Source organism: Struthio camelus, chromosome 1, assembly GCF_040807025.1.
Source record: "Struthio camelus isolate bStrCam1 chromosome 1, bStrCam1.hap1, whole genome shotgun sequence".
NCBI lineage: Eukaryota > Metazoa > Chordata > Aves > Struthioniformes > Struthionidae > Struthio > Struthio camelus.
The window spans coordinates 67,894,411-67,913,357 of record NC_090942.1 but is presented as its reverse complement, the minus strand read 5'-3'; the positions used below and the strand labels follow the sequence as shown (position 1 = coordinate 67,913,357).

Below are 18,947 nucleotides of genomic sequence, written 5' to 3'. Positions count from 1 at the left end.
TACTTCTCCACTGAGTCTGGTCTCCCTCTGAGCCACACAGAAGTCTACAGGGTCAGTCACGCTCCAAGGCCCTGTTGTGCTGAACGCTGTACAGGCAGAGTACTCCTCTTCCAAAGAGGAAGCAATATACATGCATAAAGAAAGACAGAAGAGATGTGAAACAGCCGATAGACTATTTTCAGTCCTCTCAGCAGGGCTTAGGAAGCTTTGTAAGTCTTCTTCTACAGCTTTATACTTTTAGTCTAGTTGGTCTGGAAGTGAGGCCAGTGGATGCAGGATTAGGTAAGCTCTGGAAGTGTGGGCTAGACGAGTGGACGGTGAGGTGGATTGAAAACTGGCTGGATGGCCGAGCTCAGAGGGTTGTGGTGAATGGTGCAGAGTCAAGTTGGAGGCCTGTAGCTAGTGGTGTCCCCCAGGGGTCAGTCCTGGGTCCAGTCTTGCTCAATATAGTCATCAGTGACCTGGAGGAAGGGACAGAGTGCACCCTCAGCAAATTTGCTGATGATACTAAACTGGGGGGAGAGGCTGACACACCAGAAGGCTGTGCTGCCATTCAGAGGGACCTGGACAGGCTGGAGAGCTGGGCGGAGAGGAACCTCCTGAAGTTCAACAAAGGCAAGGGCAGGGTCCTGCACCTGGGGAGGAATAACCCCATGCACCAGGACAGGCTGGGGGCTGACCTGCTGGAAAGCAACTCCACGGAGAAGGACCTGGGAGTCCTGGTGGACAACAAGTTGACCATGAGCCAGCAATGCGCCCTTGTGGCCAGGAAGGTCAATGGCATCCTAGGGTGCATTAGGCAGAGTGTTGCCAGCAGGTCGAGGGAGGTGATCCTGCCCCTCTACTCAGCCTCAGATGAGGCCTCACCTGGAGCACTGTGTACTGGGGAGCCCAGAACTGGACAAGAGAGACAAGGCACTACTGGAAAGTGTCCAGCAAAGGGCTACAAAGATGATTAGAGGGCTGGAGCACCTCTCCTATGAAGAAAGGCTGAGAGAGCTGGGCCTGTTCAGCCTGGAGAAGAGAAGATTGAGAGGCGATCTCATCAATGTGTACAAGTATCTGAAGGGGGAGTGTCAAGAGGATGAGGCCAGCCTCTTCTCCGTGGTGCCCAGCAACAGGACAAGAGGCAACGGGCACAAACTGAACCACAGGAAGTTCCACCTAAACCTGAGGAAAAACTTCTTCACTGTGAGGGTGACAGAGCATTGGAACAGGTTGCCCAGAGAGGTGGTGGAGTCTCCTTCCCTGGAGATATTCAAAACCCGTCTGGATGTGATCCTGGCCAATATGCTCTAGAGGTCCCTGCTTGAGCAGGGAGGTTGGACTAGATGATCTCCAGAGGTCCCTTCCAACCTAAACGATTCTGTGATTCTGTGACTAGAGAAAGTGCTCACAGGTAAAAAAATTTTAGAAGTAGCAAGACTTTTCATCTTCGATAGTTAATTCTAACTGCAGGGTTTAAAGAACAAGCTGATTCTGGTAAACACCACAAGTAAAAATTAGGCCGAAGCTGATTCTATTTGTTTGGGACTAAGCAGGAAAAAAAAGGCATATCTGTGTGCCACATTTGTACACTTCAGTATTAGCAATCAGATGACAAAGGAGGACATTTCCCTGGCACATAAGTTCAGTATTAGAGGAACACTGTCTATGTTAAGGTCCCCCTTGAAAGTCCACCATGACCCTTGCTTCTTTGTGACTTAATCCCTGAGCTCTGAATAAGGCACTATCTTTAACAGACACTCTAAGGTCAAATTAAACCTAATTTATGTCTGTTAAGTTTATAAAAGAAAATAGAAATATAATACAAATACTTACTACAGTACTTAACTTAAATGATTAAAGATTAGAGTATGTTCTTCTACATGCAATCATTTAAATTATTTTTTTGACTTTGAGACAGATTCTTTGGACTCCTTTTGGTCCCCACATCATGTCAAGGAATTGACATGTTTCACTGGCCATTCTTAGCTCTCTAAGGACTCTGCCTGCTAATGGCATTGCAAAGCATAGATGGTTAATCACTGGCCACAGTCAGCTGCTCATTTATTTATAATTCTTCCTCTTCCAGGAACCAAATTCATTAAGCCTCCTCCCCACTTCAAAAGCTGACTTGGATATCAGATCTTCTTTCACAGACCTCATATCAAATGTCAAGCATCATGCTGATTGTACTTATCAAACATACATAGGGATACTCAGCAAAATTTGACAGCTAGAATCCATACACCAAAACCTCCGTTTCTCTCTAACGATACGATTGTTTCCATTGCACAGAGTATCCTATTGACTTCCGGCCTCCTATCGCAAGTCTATTGTACAGAAGTGTAATAGAAAGGGTAAGACTGGAGTGAAGGGAAAATGAATGGGAATGCCGGGGTGTGGAGGCAGAAGAGCTATGAGAATGGCAGGTATTGACAGTACTTAGATCAGTAGGTCATCAAGATGCCAGTGCATCTAGCTCCTCAGGGAACCCAGGCCATGAGACAAAGGGTATAAAAAAAGGCATATCCAAAACCAGTGCATGGTCACCAACCTAGGAAGAACGCAAGTGATGCGATGACGATTTGATATAGCCCGTGTCCCTTACTGTCCATGTCAGCAAAAGAAACCTGGACCAGACTGCCTGATTGATGCCTGAACACTGGACAGCCACTTAGCTACCAGCGTCTTTGACACTTGTGAGCATACGGCTATGACAGCAAGAGCAAGTGAAACCAGTTCCGTATTAAAACAAAATGATCTCCCTTTCCCCTAAGGGCACACATTAAGCATTGCTATACTGTTACTACAGCCTTGCAACATTGTTTCCTGTATTGTCAAGTATCTATCTGCATTCTCTGCAATCCACATCTGCCCAGCTTCATTAAGGGATACATTCTTATAATTCGTATACACCACCTGTAGTATTAAGCCAAAAATTCCTCAGCTTTTTGACAGAGACAAGTTGTGATGAAACTCCTTATCTAACAAAGGCTTACATACCCAGGTGCCCACGGTTAACTGCACAAGCAACTCGGCTCTGTTCTACAGGAGAAGTGTGTCTTGTCAGACAGCGGCTAAGGCACAACCCTCCTGCTTTTGCTAACGCATTTTGCAGAGCGCTAAACTGCCCCACATCCTACATAAATACACTGCTGTAGCATGTACAGCCCATTTAGGCTACAGTCTTCCTACAATTATTTGCCATAACCTAAGTCAACGGACACAGAAGAAAAAAAAAAAAGTGCTGTTTAATCAGTGCAGCAACTTGGACTCTTGAACCTGGGTTTCTACCTACAACATTGTCAGTATTTACAGGTACACAGGGCAGACTAAAAGTACAGCAGTAGGCACAGGGCTTACCTATAAAACGTGCCCCTCAGAGCAGTAACATAAGCGTACCGATACATAAGCATACTACATATACACTCAAGCATAAATGGATTTCTTACGCAGTCCTGGGCCAATGCAGCAGAGTTCTTCAGCCAAGCTCCCATTCACACTCTGTGTATACAGGGGAGCAGGATACGAGGCCATATCTCCTTCCTAGTTCAGTCCTTCCCTTCCCTCCACACTGCCCCACTTTCAGTTATTTGGCACCACTCCTTACACTTTCCACTTAACTACATTTCTTCTCTCTGGCTTCACCACATGATCCTATTTTAAAACCGGTTTCATCATCTCTTGGTTTTTGACCCCTTTCTAGTTTTGCTTACATCTGTTTCCTTGTTCCTCTAGTGAGCTGTGACCTTCTTTGCACGTTCATTTATTTCTGACTCCCTTCTTTTACTTTACTCCTTCATACAGGTTTGCTGGTTCCTCTTCATATTTTTAATATGCATCATGGCACTCAAACACAAGCACATGATTAAGCCTTGCAATCTCTACAGGCATGAGCACCTATAGTTTCTCTGCTTCAGTCTGCATGGACAATGTCACAGGGATGTACTGTAAAATTATTTCATTGATGTCTGATACACATTTCCATTTATCTTAGCCAAACAAAATTCTGAATTCTAGTGTACTGTCACCACAAGACTGATTATCAGAAACGAATAAAAGACACTGACACATTTAATTATTCAAGAAGTTCTCAACTCAGCTAAAACAGATAGTAGGAAATTTATCTATTTCAGACACAGGGAGAGGGGCGAGAGGGAAGGGAACAAAAAAGTCATGAAGTAGTTTAAATAAATAAATAAATAAATAACAAATACAAGATTGAAATGACTTCTGATGCCCTACTTCTGGAAAAACTGAAAGGGGAACAACAGCACTGAAAATATAGAACCTGTTGTGTGCTTTTCAGATCTGAGACTTTGCTATGAATGCTCTAGGCCTGGCTCATATTCAACATAAAATAATTACTTACCACCAGAGTCAACTGAATGCTATACTTCATTATCGCAAGAATTCCCTTCCTCAACTTCATTATCTTACTGCAGTTACAAAGTCTGTTGTAATATTGTTATTACAGCTGATGCCCCCCTTCTCCTCATATTAAATACCAACTGGTGCTAACTCCTCTATCCTTTCAAACATTTTTAATATCGTTCTTTCGCTGTTGACTCCATTACGTGACTATGACAGGCCATCCAGAAAGCACAGTTACTCTGGAACTAGAACCACTTACGTGGTGTTTACTTCTTTCACGGGCTTATATTGTTTGACAACGTATATTTTTATTATTCAGGTCAGTTTGTCCTAATCACAAGCGCATAATGATTTCTCCAAGATTCCACTTTCTTTATATGAAATATTTCAGCATGTTTTACAACTTGAAGAAAATAAAACTAAATAAAACACACTGAAAAAACACTTTCATTAATAAGTAGACTCTAATGAAACAAATGTATTTTTGATCAACAATCAATATTGCAATACTGAAATGTGTATTTTTCTTATCAAGGTGCAAAATATAACTTATCTCTTCCCTGAGAGGAGGAAACCGGAAACCAACTGTGGTTCGGGATCCTAAAAACTTGTCAAAAATACAGCTAAAAAGATCTTCTTTCAATTCTATTATGTCAGTCTTAATGAATAAATAAATTTCAATTAGCCCATTGCCACCCTGCTTACCTGCGTAGATGAAAAGTCCACACTGTGAAGAAATCTGCAGTTCTCTCCTAGTGCCTGCAAGGATGCGTCCATGATGCCCGAGCAGCTGCCTAAGTTCACTATTTGTAGGAACTGGCAGTTTAGCGCAAGAGCAAGAACTCCACTGTCAGTTATATCGCAGCACCTTTTAAAAGATGCTTCACGCAAGTAAGGACAGGATAAGGCCAGAGCTATGACACCTGTCAAAGAAACACACCAATTAAAAGAAAAAAACATTTTTTAACTAACCACCATGCTGAATTCAATACGCTACACTCTGCTCAATTTTCATTTTATGCCAAGCCAGTGGGATTCTGTAAGAGGAAATCATTTTGTGGCGGGTTTCTTTTAATTCAATGGTGAGAAAAAGAAAATCACAATACCAAATAGACATGGAGACCTGGAAAATGGCACTACTGAAGAACGCCAGAGGTAAGAAAGGTTTCTAAATGCTGAATTCCCTTCCTTAGTGTAGAGGGATACATGAGGGAAACTGTATACATGAAGTAACACCTCAACGACTGCATTAAAAAAAAAAAAGAAGAAGAAGAAGAAGAACTAGACAATGCCTTGAGAAGCCTCTGGAAATTCTGGAGTTGTGTCATGGTTTTGAAGATCTGGAAAATCTTTCAAAGAAGGATGTTCATTCATACAACTGAACTATTTTGGGCATCTGGTCAATAAGATTACAAAGATAATAGGTAAAACATGATTCATGAGAGCATGTGATCATAAGGGCAACTCGGAAGGATTAGCTAGTGGATGAGAAATCAAGTGAAGGAATACTATGGCTGTGCTGGAAAATGGGCTTGTGAAACTTACAGAAAGAATATGGAGTAACATCCTGGGACAGTAAGAATGAAGGTGGAGGGAACTGCCCTGGAAGAGAAAGGAGTCGATAGGATACGCAGAGACTGGGGAACCTGAGGAAGAGTAAGAAAGGAGAAGAAGAGGCAGTAAAAGAAGAGTGGATAATTTTCTAGAGAAATCAGAATGGAAAGGACAGACATAATATCAACAAAATTATTTTGGCAGATCTATGTGCATGGAAAGTCCTTGCCAAGAAGCACCAAGAAAGTGGTCACCAAAGCATATCTGTAAAAAAGAAAGGCATGCAATGTATAATGAGGCATGGACCTAAAACGTGGATCTGAAGTAGAAGAAAACTCCAAACGGTAGGAGGGAAAAATCCACTAGTCAGGCTGGGATGAGTGAAACTACAAAACCCTTACTGGGACAAATCAAGAATAACTATGCTAGATTGGTGGCAGACATAGAAAGAAGCACTGGCTCAGCGAAACTGAAGCAATATTTTACTGGCTCCTGAAAGAATACATCTGCTGTAAGGCCTGGAATGTTTGAACACTGGGACATGTTCATCAGAAGAGTGATCTTCCTTAAAATAGACTCTGCTCAAGCGACTAGGGAAAGAGTATCTGGGAATGGTCAGCAAAAAAAGGCTTTACACTGTAAAATTATTGCATCAGCTTATTCCAGTTCTCTCCACTTTCACCAGGTTTTCATATACACAGTCTTCATTTCAGGTAAACAAAGGTTTAGCAGTGTATACGGGAGTATCAACAGATAGGAAGAGAAAATGAGCATAAAATCTGATATGAACAATATTCAGGGTGGCACTACAATTAGTAAGAAGACTATATCTAACCAGCATGGGATGAAGGTGTGGTTAGTGTCAGGGAGCAGCAAGAGAAGAGCTTCCACAAGGGAAGATGAGCCAGGGGCCTAGGGTGGCCACAACACAGGCCAGGCAGTGCCCTCACTGACCTGCCACAGTCTCACAGCGCCTGAACTAGGTGAGCTGAGCAGACTGGTGTTAGCAACAGATCCCATGACAGTCCAGTGATCCAGTGATCACCAGGCAAAAGCAAGGCAACATGTGAGGTCCAAGGTCACTCCAAAAAACCTCCTACTTCTGTAGGACTCAGACCAGGTACGTCTATGACACAGCTCTGACCAGGACAGGACCGACAGCCCAGGCCTGAGCTTAAATGGAGCACCCGAGTCCATGGAGGCGTGGGTTCCAGCTGGGGCTGGTCAGAGCCATTAAGGTCTATTGGTGCTCTCAGAGCCCTGAAAGTTAGTAACAACGGAAATATTTGCACAGAAACGTCAGGAGGTAGCCAAAAAAATAAGAGAACATGGACTATAGATCTAAGTTGTGAAAGGAATTTATTGCAGGGATTATGGAAACACGATGATTTCAGCAGTACAGAATATTATATCACTTCCTGGAAAGATAGGAATAAAAAGTTGAATGTGCTAAAATATGTTACTGTGCAAGAACTGCAAAGAATACTTGCTTGAGTCAAAACCACTTTGGAAAGAATGGTCGAAAAGACAGTACCGGGAAATCAATTTAGATGGAGCAATAAATACTACTGGATATTGTATTAGAGGAGCATAAATGTCCCACAAGCTACCTACAGAACAAGTATTTACTAGTAATGATAGGGCCCAGATATTCCTAGATGTGGTAGCCAATGTTTGTTTCCCCCTTCGCCCGAAGAAACCGCTAGTGAGTTAGTACAGGACAACACCAATTTAAACTGTTTTTTTTTTTCTGGTTTTGTGTGTGTATGTAATTGAGATGAGTAATTAAGAGTTGATTCAGCTTAAATTAAAAGTAAAGGCTTTGTAATGTAGATTCTCAGTTTAAAAGGGGCTCAGTAGGAAAGTTAGTGAAGTTGGATTGGCAAGTAGGAACTTGCCAATAAAGAAGAACCAGACTTTCCATTTTTACTTGCAAAGTGATCAGGAATCTGTATCCAAATAGAGGAAAAATATACACAGAGCTCTAGGCTTAGCCAGCTCCTTATGAACCATGTCAGAAATTAGCAGACAGATGAAGGTATGGAGGGAAGACCATTGCAATCTATATTTTAGAGTGAAAAAGCATAAGGATGAGGTGAAATTTTCCAAATAAATCACTTAGCAAAAGGTTAATCAAATATATAACTAAAAAGATAAGTATATCACTATGCAGTGGTTTAAAAAAAAAACCAGATACAGACCGAGGCTGATCTAAAATAAGGCATATATTAACTCTAAACTAAACTAATGTTTTGCCTCAGTTTTCAATGAAGATGACAATGATAGAGCGAAGGAATAAGTGTAATGGAAAGACACGACCAAACTTAAATGGGAAATAAAACTCAGCAAGCTTAATGCTCTTAAGTCAATAACTCCTGACTTTAGAACAGAGTTTACGAGTAATACCTGAAATCAGAAGTCCCAAAGCAAGGAAGTCGTTCAAGTCAGGGGATGCTTGCAGAATAACAAATACATTTAAATGAGACAGCGGGTAAAAGTGATCTAGGAAACCACAAGCCAGAAACTTGAGCCCCAGTGGTACTGGCAAGGCTCTGGAACCAATTTTGAGCAAGGAATAATTAAGAAGATGAAGTTGAAAATATGATCAAATGTACCAGTTTTACCCCAGAAACCTAACATGAGAGTAACCTGATAGCTCTCTTTCTTTCATAAGACAATCAGTTAGATATCACATTTATAATTGACTAATTAAAAGTCACTTCAGCAATATATGCCTGTGGCATTGGGAACTTTTAAAACGATACTTACCCTACATATTTTTGCAATTTATTCCAATCTTACAAGAAAAATAAAACACAAATAAGATCCGGGTTATCTGTGCACAGATAACATACCTTCTGAAGTGATTCCCAATCTGTTTTCTTTGCAAGAATTTAAGTTGATTTTTTTCAGTTGCTTGCAGTTATAAAGCTGTAACAATGCATTATCTGAAATGTCACAGTCTCGGAGGTCTAGAGACTCTACAGCAGGGTGCAATACCTGTAATGAAAACAGTATTTCAGTCAACACCGCTATGTTATGAAGCATGCATATTTTAATCCGAAATAGTTGTTATATTAGACATCACATAGAACTTGAAAACATTCACTAGAGGATGGAGTTACCAGACCTGGCAACTAAAATCTCTGAAGCAGATATGCTATATTTGCAGTAACAGTTCATCTCCCGCAGCTTAAATGATATAAAACTACAGCATACTGATATACTACCTTGACAAAGCATTCCTAGTTTAGCTACAACAAGAGCAAAGCTGTACTTTGTAACCTCTCCAGCCAAAATCAGCTGTTACCAGAGTGACAAATTTAGTCAGTGAAAATACTACTCTGATGGTATACTTGACGAGGTTGGTGTTTCTGCCAGCACAGATATGTCTACCAAGGCTCATCCCCTCAAACCTGCTAGGCTCAACCCCTCAAACAACTACAATGGCAGAAGTTTGAAGTACAAATACCGGCTATGTTTGGTCAAAACTTCAATCTGTTTAACAGACATAGGTAAGAGCTGAAAAATATTTTACCCCAGAGCATTTTTCTCACCTACACACAAAATACACACACAGTCTTTCTCTCATAAACAAGTAACCTCATTATCATACCATGAAGAGGTATCCAATCCTCATTAAACAGGCTCTTTCACTCCCACAAGACCAAAGGTTGGAGTTTTTGTGAAATCTTCCCCAAGAGAGCTTTTATGAAATTAAAAGCCAAAGCAATGGAAGGCCACAGACCTTGCCTCTAATTTCAGTTTCAAGGACTCTTGTCACTTTTTATAAAAACCACTTATAGCTCCCTCTTGCTAGTTTTGCTAATTTTTGTAAGAAACACTTATAGCCTCCTCTCTTCAGCTCAAGTATCACTGCAAGCGAATGACTGCATACCTTTTGTCCTTCAGACCAGCAAGTCAAATGTCAGATCGAACGTTGGAGCCGGTTATCGTATCACCCAAATATCTTTCTTCGGCCTGTCATTCCCTCCCTTGCCTCACACAGGTAATTGTTTATGGTAAATTTCCATACACAAGAGATAACAGCATGGTTGAGAGGCTTGTTAAAAGCCTATTCCTTTTTCAGGTTCACCAGTGAACAGTCATGGCAAAGATATTGTTCTTCTGTTACACAAATATAGAAGAGACTAAAATCTTTACTGATAAGAGTCAAAAAAGCCTTCTGAAAAAAGTAACAACTTCTAGTAGATTACAATTGTAACCTTTCGCCAAAATGAGTGACATGTCAGAAGTCATTCAGGGGGGAAAAAAAAAGCTGTCAAAGCTAAAAGCCTCAAACATGTCCCTTTATCTCATAAAACCACCAATACATTCCATACTATACTTGTGAGCAATTTTCAAGAGAATGACACCCAAGTTTTATTTCATAGATAATTCTGAATTCATATCTAAGGAAATAATACATCCAAACCCAAAGATGACCTACTTGAAGCCAAAGTGACCATCTAAATCCATTGAAGACGCTTTCCCTGACTGCCGGCTTTCTTTTACAACTGCTGATTGCCTAAGGCACAACAAAAGTGAGCAAGCTGCCAATCTTGAAGACACATGAGAAATCTTAGAAGTTAGGACTGCAAAAAAGGGTGCGGAGACAGCTTCAGATGCAAGGAATTCTACATGACAAGTAACACTACTATAAGAATACTGTTTATTTAGCGCAATTTGAGCATTACGCTTCCCCAGCCAATGATTTTTCAATGACTGAGTTATTACTTAAAGGTTTGTTTTCTGTTGCTCTTCAGAGATTCACATTCACTACATACTTTTATACAACTCTTATGTCTCAAAGCAGGTGGAATTTAAGCTAGCGTAAGGATTGTTTGTATGCAGAGGACAAGAGATGGAAGTACAGGTTTATAGTTTGTCAACAAACGCTGAAAGGCTATATAGATCTTTATGGTACATGTGTGACTTTGAATAAGGAGTTTAGCACACATGTCTTGGAGGCCACTCCATGCAAAAAGCACAGATGAGAAAGAAGAGAAAAGAATGGATGATAACACAAATGTGGCCAAGAACAGGGTTAAGAGATGAAACAGAAGCTTATACATAAGAGGCGATGAATAGTATTTTGACTGCAACAAATTTAAAATTTAAGCAAAAGGTGGGACAACAGCAAGGAAAGAATGTGCACAAAAGCCAATGACATAGCATAGCCTAGAAAACTGGGAAGAGAATAGATCCAGCAGTAATACTGTGAAGAGTGTGAAAGATAAAGGCAGGACAGAAGCAATAACAAGGCAAAAAATTCCATTATCTAAATGGAAGACAAATTGAGATGCGCTGCAAATGTGGAGTATGTAGAACACTTTAGTTATACATGATGCGGGCAAGGAATAACGAGGAGAGCTAAGCAACATACGCCATTTCTGCTGCACTGAGCAACAAGAAGAACAAAAGCAAGATGAAAGAACAGGAAAGCTGAAGAGCAAAACGGTGCAGAGAAACAGTATGTATTCAAAACCTAAAAGGTGTCTATCAGTTAAAAAATGCAAATGAGACAAACCTGAAAACTGTTAGAACCAAAATTGAAGTCACAATTTAAGTCACAAAAAAATTCAATGTCACAAAAGTGATGACAGCTAAGGATAGAATTGCAGGAAGTGTGAAGAAAACAAAGAAAGGAAAAACACACAAGAAAGAACAAAATTAGAATATCCAAGTATTCGTTGGAAAACAGGCTCCAAGAGAAGGCACTGATCAACTGCTGAATGAAGATAAGGAAACCTGAGATTTGTAGAGAGCCAGAGGAAAAAGATTATAACTTAAACTCTCTATTTTCTTCCCAGACCAAAGATAATCTAACCTAATAGTCTAACCTAATAGCTTTTGTGTGTTTGCACATACATAATCACATGCTTTTCTTTATATACAGTTCTCAAGATGTTTAGGACGGCTCACTTATTGCAAAAATAGCTAAAAACAAATTGTGTCAACTCAAACATGCTAAAACAAGATAAATAAATACAATGATTCTATTTTTTACGTAAACACTTATTTTCACTATTTAAAATGTGGACCATTCTGAAGATAAAGTTTTCCACAATACTTCCGATTCTGCCTCTAGCGGTAATTTCACTACTACAACTTTGAGAAACTGGCACTATTTGCCTGTTTCGAGTTATAGATCAAAACAGGAATGAACAGGGAGTCATTCATTTCCCCTGTTTCACCAAGGCCAACCTTAGCTTTCCTCAGTTCTCACGCCTCCCTAGAGACTAAACAAGAAAACAGGAGACAGATACCAAAATGGCTGTACTCCTCAATTTGCAGCTGAAGAAGAGTCATTGAACCAGTTTCATTCTGAAACGCTGACAGACATCAGTGAGCAACAAGGATGAGAGAATTTGGATTTATCAATTTCTAGCCCTAGCATCATCATATTTAAAAGAATCAAAATTTAAATACACTGTACTGAGATCATGTATTTAAAGTCCATAGAGCCTAAAAGAAATCTAACAAGTTTCTAAAAGCTTTCCATTATCCACTGATTCTTGAAACACACTATTCTTCTGTCATCATCAGAGGAAACAGTAGCATATCTGGGGGCGCAATCTGCTGTTGTTGCTGGGAGGCAGCTTCTCTGTCACCAGCACTGAGTAGAGAAACAAATTTCCACAGTGCAAGAAGGGGTTTTTTTAGAAGCACTTAAAAACAACCAAAAATCAGCAACCCTTCCAGCCGCCACCTGGATATTAAATATCTCCAATAATAATATGAAATTATTTCATATAATGTATATTTATACGAAAAATTCTAATTAATGTGATTAAATATAAATTATAAAATAACAAAAACAAATAAAACGAATTCCAAATACCATTACTATAGCCACAGTTCTGCAGTATACTGTATATTATGCGTCAGATAAGTTACCAGAAACTGATAATGTAGCCTGCAGTACAATCCGATATCGGCTTGAGCCCCTTAAAAATTGCACAGTATCTTACACTCAGGAACAGAGACTGATCTGCAAGAGTCTAGTTTCCCAGACTGAAAAGGGATGGTATGTCAGCTGATTAAACAGAAGTCAATCATCACTGACCAGAATATGTTAAGTTACTGGTCACTAAAGGCACAGTCTTATTATTTCTAATACAGGACTACTAGTATTACGGAGCTTAGAAATACATAAAAGAATCAACTGTAAAGATGTGGACAGTGTAAGCAGTCCTGAATTTATCTGTTGACTCATTTACAGAGTTTCAGTTTGGCTCACCTTTGTGTATTAAACTAGCACAGAGAGAGTAGTTCTGAATTGGTTCTTACCTCACTGATATTTGAATCAGTTATTTGCCCTTGTCTACTCATTAATTTAATCAGTTCATCCTTTATGTTGGGTGGCAATGACTTAATATCCGCAGTGTATCTGGAAAGGTTCTTTGTCAAACTTTGCAGGCATCTGAAATAAAGGAAAGTTACAGAACAACCAAAAAAAGGTATTGCATAGTAGAACAAGAACATTCGAGCCATAAGATGATGTCATCTTTTGCATCCAGCTATGCTGGCTCCAAACCTTATCAGTTCCAGCTGTTCCATGCTACCACCAGCTCAGTTATTGTCCTTTCAGGCCAATCACCTAATCTTTCACGCCCAGTTAACAGTAAGCAAAAATTAGCCATATTCACTCTGATCACCAATCCAGCTCACCAAAACAACTTCGCTTGTAGTTTATCTGTGAGCACTAAGAGGAGCCCTTTTACCAGCTGAGCCTCTAGTTGGCAGAGAGCAAAAATCTTCAGTTAGGATAGCTAGTTCCAGAGAAGGGACACTTCTCTTTCACCTCCGTTAAACAAAAACATTAAGAAGATGTTTTCAGATGTAATATTTTGTTTACAGTCTAGTCTGTAATACTCTCTTTATATGAAAGGTTCTGTGTATCCTTGTGCTTAAAACTGGACCTGATAGCAGAGGACTGGCACCTGCGATAGAAATTTCTCAAGTCTCTTAGTGGGGTCCAGCAAATAACAGATCAACCAGCCTGTAGCCTCACCAAGCAAACTAGCTAAAGGACAGAATTAGTGAACACATGGAAAATACAATATATTGGGGAAAAGCGAACACACTTTGTAAAGGCAATCGATAAAGTATGAACAACGCAGCTCAAATTAATATAATCTATTTGGATTTCTACAAGGCATTCAGCCAGACTCATCAGCAGTGGTTGCTGAAGGAACTGAGCTGCCCTGGCATGAGAAGGATGGTCTTTACACGGAGGAACAGCTGACTAAAATCCTATTGCAACCAGCACTACTGGTTGGTTTGACTTAGTGCAGCCATTCTTGTTTTTAAGACCAATATTTTGGCTCCTCCCTCCCCCATAATGCTTATTTCTCAGAATGATTCATCAAGCTGAAGGGAACAGCTTGGTTATCATACTCACTGGGCTACAAATTTCGAATCAACAATAAGGCCAACGTACACTGTTTCACCTGCTTCTTCTATATATCATAAACATCTTGCTTTCTGGGCACCTTTTGTCTCCAGGGTCAAAATTGTTTCCCTGTTTTGAGATATTTGTTCACTTTTCCAGATACTCAAACTTGTTTTACTCAGAATTCCCACTCCAAGATACTGATGCATGAGAAATCCCAAACAAATCTCAAACACACAGGACTTAAATCAAGCAACTCAGTACAATTGATTACTACAGAGTACTGTAGAGGGACAGTAATTACTCAGTCCTATCTTTTTAGATTCCTAAGGTACTTCTCAGAAAATGCCAAGACTTTAAAAAGTACTACAGCACAGCAAAGCTAAAATTGAGGGAGCTGAAATGGGGGAGGGAAGATACCTCCCACCCCATCACTTAGAAACCTAACAGGCGAGTCCATATCTTTGTAAGCAGTTGTACTAAAACAGCCTAACTTACACCAAAGTACAGCTTACGCTAAGTTATGTCACATGAAACAGAATAGCAGAACAGTTGTCAGAAGTGAGAAATGTCAGAAGAAATGAATCAGAAGAGCAGATAGTAAAATAGACTTGATAGCAAACAACAAAATAGATATATCTTCCTGCATTCTTTAGGATTGGTTAATTTATATTTGCAGCAAGACCATAAAAGGGAGCTCTCATCTGAAACTGAAGCTCTGTTTCTGTCCTCACTTCTTGTTCATGCAGAAGTACCCATTTGCAGATGTTCTGATATCTTCCTTAACACCTTAGCTTTCAAAAAGACTAACAGGCTAGGTTATCCTTAGTCTGTAACAGGCTGGCCACCTGTTAATGATATCAGTAACAGAGGAGCTGTAAGTGACATACTGAACAATCAAACCTTAGCAACATCTAACTACATTCATTCATTATGACTTACATGTGCAGAAACTTCTTCACCATGTAGTTACAATCTCAGCTAAAACACCTTTAAATTTGTTCATTCATTTGTGTTGCTCTAAGAGTGTCATTTGGGGGGGGTCAAAACTCTGTATGTAGTGTAATACAGGCCTTAAACATTATTTTAATAGTTTAATCACGTAAAATAGAAAAGTATGGGTACTCTTTTAGCTTTGCAAAAGCACAAAGTTATTACTGAAACAGAATCCTTTAAATTAATTTCTAGTAGCGTGTTCAGCTGTCATTACAAAGCACTCCAACTGGTTGTTAAGTCAAGAGTGAAGTTGAAAAGACTAGTTTCATCCTCCTTGCCTCCCCAACCACTTTCTACAGTGCCTCCCTCATGCTGGCTCTAAAATTCACAGATTTGCACACTGAGCTGTATTGGGCAACCGAGCTGAACATAAATTCACCCAATTAAAACTGAGAAGTCACCGAAATGATGGTGCCAGTACATGTGGCCGGGGGCTACGAGTAACTGCAGCCTGGCCAAATAACCACAGCTTTTGTGTCCCTAAAGATTAACTTTTTTTGCTATAGAACTCTGTCTATAACCGGAACGTCATCAAATCATAGCAAATTAAATTTATACTGATTAAAAACTCACTACAGAACATTAATATTTTTACTGCTGCAACCTGAAGTGCAGCATGGATTTAAACAAGGAAAGAAGGTAGATTTCCACCATGGAAGTACATAATCCCCTTTTAAAAATTAGGGCAGTTGTTTTTTTCTTTAAAATATGAGTAAAAGTCTAGGTCTAACTGTACCATTTGTGAGCAATTTCGCGAAAGCAAATCTCTGGTACACTTTTCACATAGAAAACCCAGGATTTTATCCCTATGCTGACTGTTGACTCCCTCCTAAACACAAACATAACCTGACATCATGAAAAACTCAAGTCAAACATTATTCAACGGACTCACTACAGCCAGGAAAAGCCAGTGGCCTTCAACCACCCCTTCACGTCCAGACTTGTCAGGGAGTACCCTGCCACCTACCCACCAAACCCTGCCACCCCTGTCAAACAACTGCCAAACCCTGTCCTCTCCACGAAACCCTGTCACCTGCCACTCCGCCACCCTGCAAAACCCTGTCACCCCTGCCAAACCCTGTCACTTGCCACCCCTGCCTGCCCTGTCACTCCTGTCAAACACCTGCCAAACCCTGTCCCCCCACAAAACCCTGACACCCCTGTCAAATCCTGTCACCTCACCAAACCTTGTCACCTCCCCTGTCCCCCATCACTCCTGAACCCCATCACTTACCAGACCGTCACCCACCCTGCCAAACTGCGTCAGCTACCAAACTCTGTCACTCTGCCGAACCCTGCCGCCTACCCCGTCACTCCTGTCAAACCCCTGACAGACCCTGTCACCTCGACCCTGCCACCCGCCTCACTCTGTCACACCTACCAAGCGCTGTCACCTGCCCTGCCAAGCCCCGCCACCCGCCGGACCGTTACTCCTGCCAGGCCCTGCCACCTGCCCTTCCCGGCCGCCGCGCCAAGCCCAGGCTCCCGCCGCCTCCCCGCAGGGACACCGCGGCCCCGCTGCACCGTCACTCGAGGCCCCGGCCCCGGCCCCGGCCCGGCAGGGGGCAGCGGGCGGACCCGCCCGCCCGCAGCCCAGCGGCGAAGGGGCGGAGGAGGCGGCGGCGGCGGCACTCACAGGTCCAGGAGGAGTCGGACCTCGCCGCCGGCACCGTCCCAACCGCCGCTGAGGCGGCTCATGGCGGCGGGGAACGGGCAGCGCGGCACCGCCGCCACCGGGGGCAGCGCCGAAATGGCGGCGCCTCCTCAGGCCGATGGCACCATGGGAGGTGTAGTCCGCCCCGCCACCGCCGCCTCAGGCCTCCGGCGGGAAGGGGAGGGAGCGGCCAGAAACACCGTCAAATCCCTCACCAGCGGGGGTCTACCCCCTCTTCCACGTCGGCCCCGGGTAGCTTAGGAGCCCTCGGGCAGAGGGGCGCAGCTGTTTTAACCGCAGTTTCCATCCTTGCCACCGTCAGCAAAGCGTCAGTTGAACACAGGGCTGGTTTTCCCCTCGTGGCTGGTGCTCTGCTGAGACTACAGCCTGCCGTCTTCTGAGTCTTTCCCATTGCAATTTATTTTTTCCATTTTTTTTTTAAAACATTTTCTTTTTTACATTTCTGCCTGGATAGGGAGGAGGTGGAGTGAGCCTGGAGGGGCCCATTTTGTTTGTTCCCCCCATTGCAGCACAAGTGAGATCCCTGAGCGGCAGAGGTCACAGCAGCCAGCCCGCCAGTCACCCCCAGCAGCTGTGAAGACCAGGCGCTCACCTGCATGGCAGAAACAGTTTGAATCTGGGTTTCCAAGGAGCAGAGTCTCACACAAGTGGAGCAGCAAAATTAATTATTTATTGATTGGCAGTACAGGGAAAAATAGCAGCTCGAGCCGGGTGCCTCCACGGAGGGACATCAAAACAAAGAAATTCTGGAGTAGTTATACCCCTTATAGTCTTATTTCCCCCCTGCCAGGGAAGGTCTCTTTCAGTCTTCTTTACTGAGTCAGTGGTCTCTCTGATTGGTCCTGGCCTACATCCCAGGTTGGTTACCATGTCTTTGTCTTCCACAGTCCCTTATCTCACTTGAAGGTCAGCCAAAACCCAGGTGCATCCCATCTCATCTCCTGCATCCTGCTTTGCATCCTCATTAGCTGCTTTTAATTGGTTTTGCAGTTGCATCATCAGCAATGTTTCTTGAGTTCCTTGACAGCTCAGCCTTGGGCCTACATGCTCCATCTACTTTAGATACTAGTGCTAAGCAGGAGGAGTTAGGCTTATGCTAAGTTAAAGCTAAATGAGTTACAGCTTCCTCCTCTAACACCTGTAACAGCACAGGACAGCACTTGGTCTGCTGGTAGTTTGAGAGCGAGTTTCTGGGAAGGGCAAGACACATTTGTTGATAAGAGAAAAATTTGGTGCTTGTGAAGGGAATGAGAAACTTCATGAAGTGTGCGTGCACATGCGTACACATGCTGTGTGTGGCTTCTTTTGATTACATGATTGTCACGTAATCAGTTTTACTACTCCACAGCTTGTGTGTTGGAAATAATTACTAGCCTGATTATAGCCTTCAGCTGATCACCTCAGATGGAGGTTGCTTCTGAAGTAACTCATGAACTGCAAAACCTTACATACCAGTGCTATATGTCAAACCAGAATTTGCACCAGCTTGCCTCAGAAAACAGTTACATGATGCTCTCCTGCAGACACCTGCTAAATATGATGAGAAAATACACCAGTAAAACAGACTAACTGGCAATTCAGGAAGAGCTTGAATGCACAGAATCACAGAAAATTGACAGTTGAAGGAACCTCTGGAGACCTTCCAGTCCAACCGCCCCTGCTCAAAGCAGGGTCACCTGGAGCAGGTTGCCCAGGACCATGTCCAGACAGGTTTTGACGGTCTCCAGGGTTAAAGGCTCCACTATCTCTGGGCACCTGTTTCAGTGTTCAGCCACCCAAAAACAGTTTGAAATACCAAAAATTCCATTAAAAATGCAATTTTGTGCCCATTGTCTCTTGTCCTCAGTAGCACCAGTGATAGAATCTGTCTCCATCTTCTATACTTCCTCCCATCAAGTATAGATGCACATTGGTGGGATCCCCTGAGCCTTTTCTTCTCCAGGCTAAGCTGTCCTAGCCTCTCCT

The 18,947-nt window shown here is 42.1% G+C and overlaps 1 protein-coding gene across 4 annotated transcripts in view; it reads right to left on the bottom strand.

Annotated features, from left to right (window-relative positions):
• The window catches only part of AMN1 (antagonist of mitotic exit network 1 homolog), a 32,598-nt gene extending 15,299 nt beyond the window's left edge, over positions 1 to 17,299 (bottom strand). The window contains exons 1-4 of one of the 4 annotated variants that reach the window (XM_009679880.2): positions 17,177 to 17,299; positions 13,207 to 13,339; positions 8,769 to 8,913; positions 5,065 to 5,282 (exon numbers count right to left, since the gene is read on the bottom strand). In XM_009679880.2, coding sequence (XP_009678175.1) covers positions 5,065 to 5,282; positions 8,769 to 8,913; positions 13,207 to 13,248 — 405 coding nt within the window. In that variant the 5' untranslated portion in view covers positions 13,249 to 13,339; positions 17,177 to 17,299. Of the gene's footprint in view, positions 1 to 5,064; positions 5,283 to 8,768; positions 8,914 to 13,206; positions 13,340 to 13,453; positions 15,225 to 15,253; positions 16,366 to 16,943; positions 17,132 to 17,176 lie in introns of those variants that run through there. The other 3 variants (XM_068946270.1, XM_009679879.2, XM_009679878.2) reach the window with 3 other exon arrangements.
• Between the last annotated feature and the right edge of the window lie 1,648 nt (positions 17,300 to 18,947).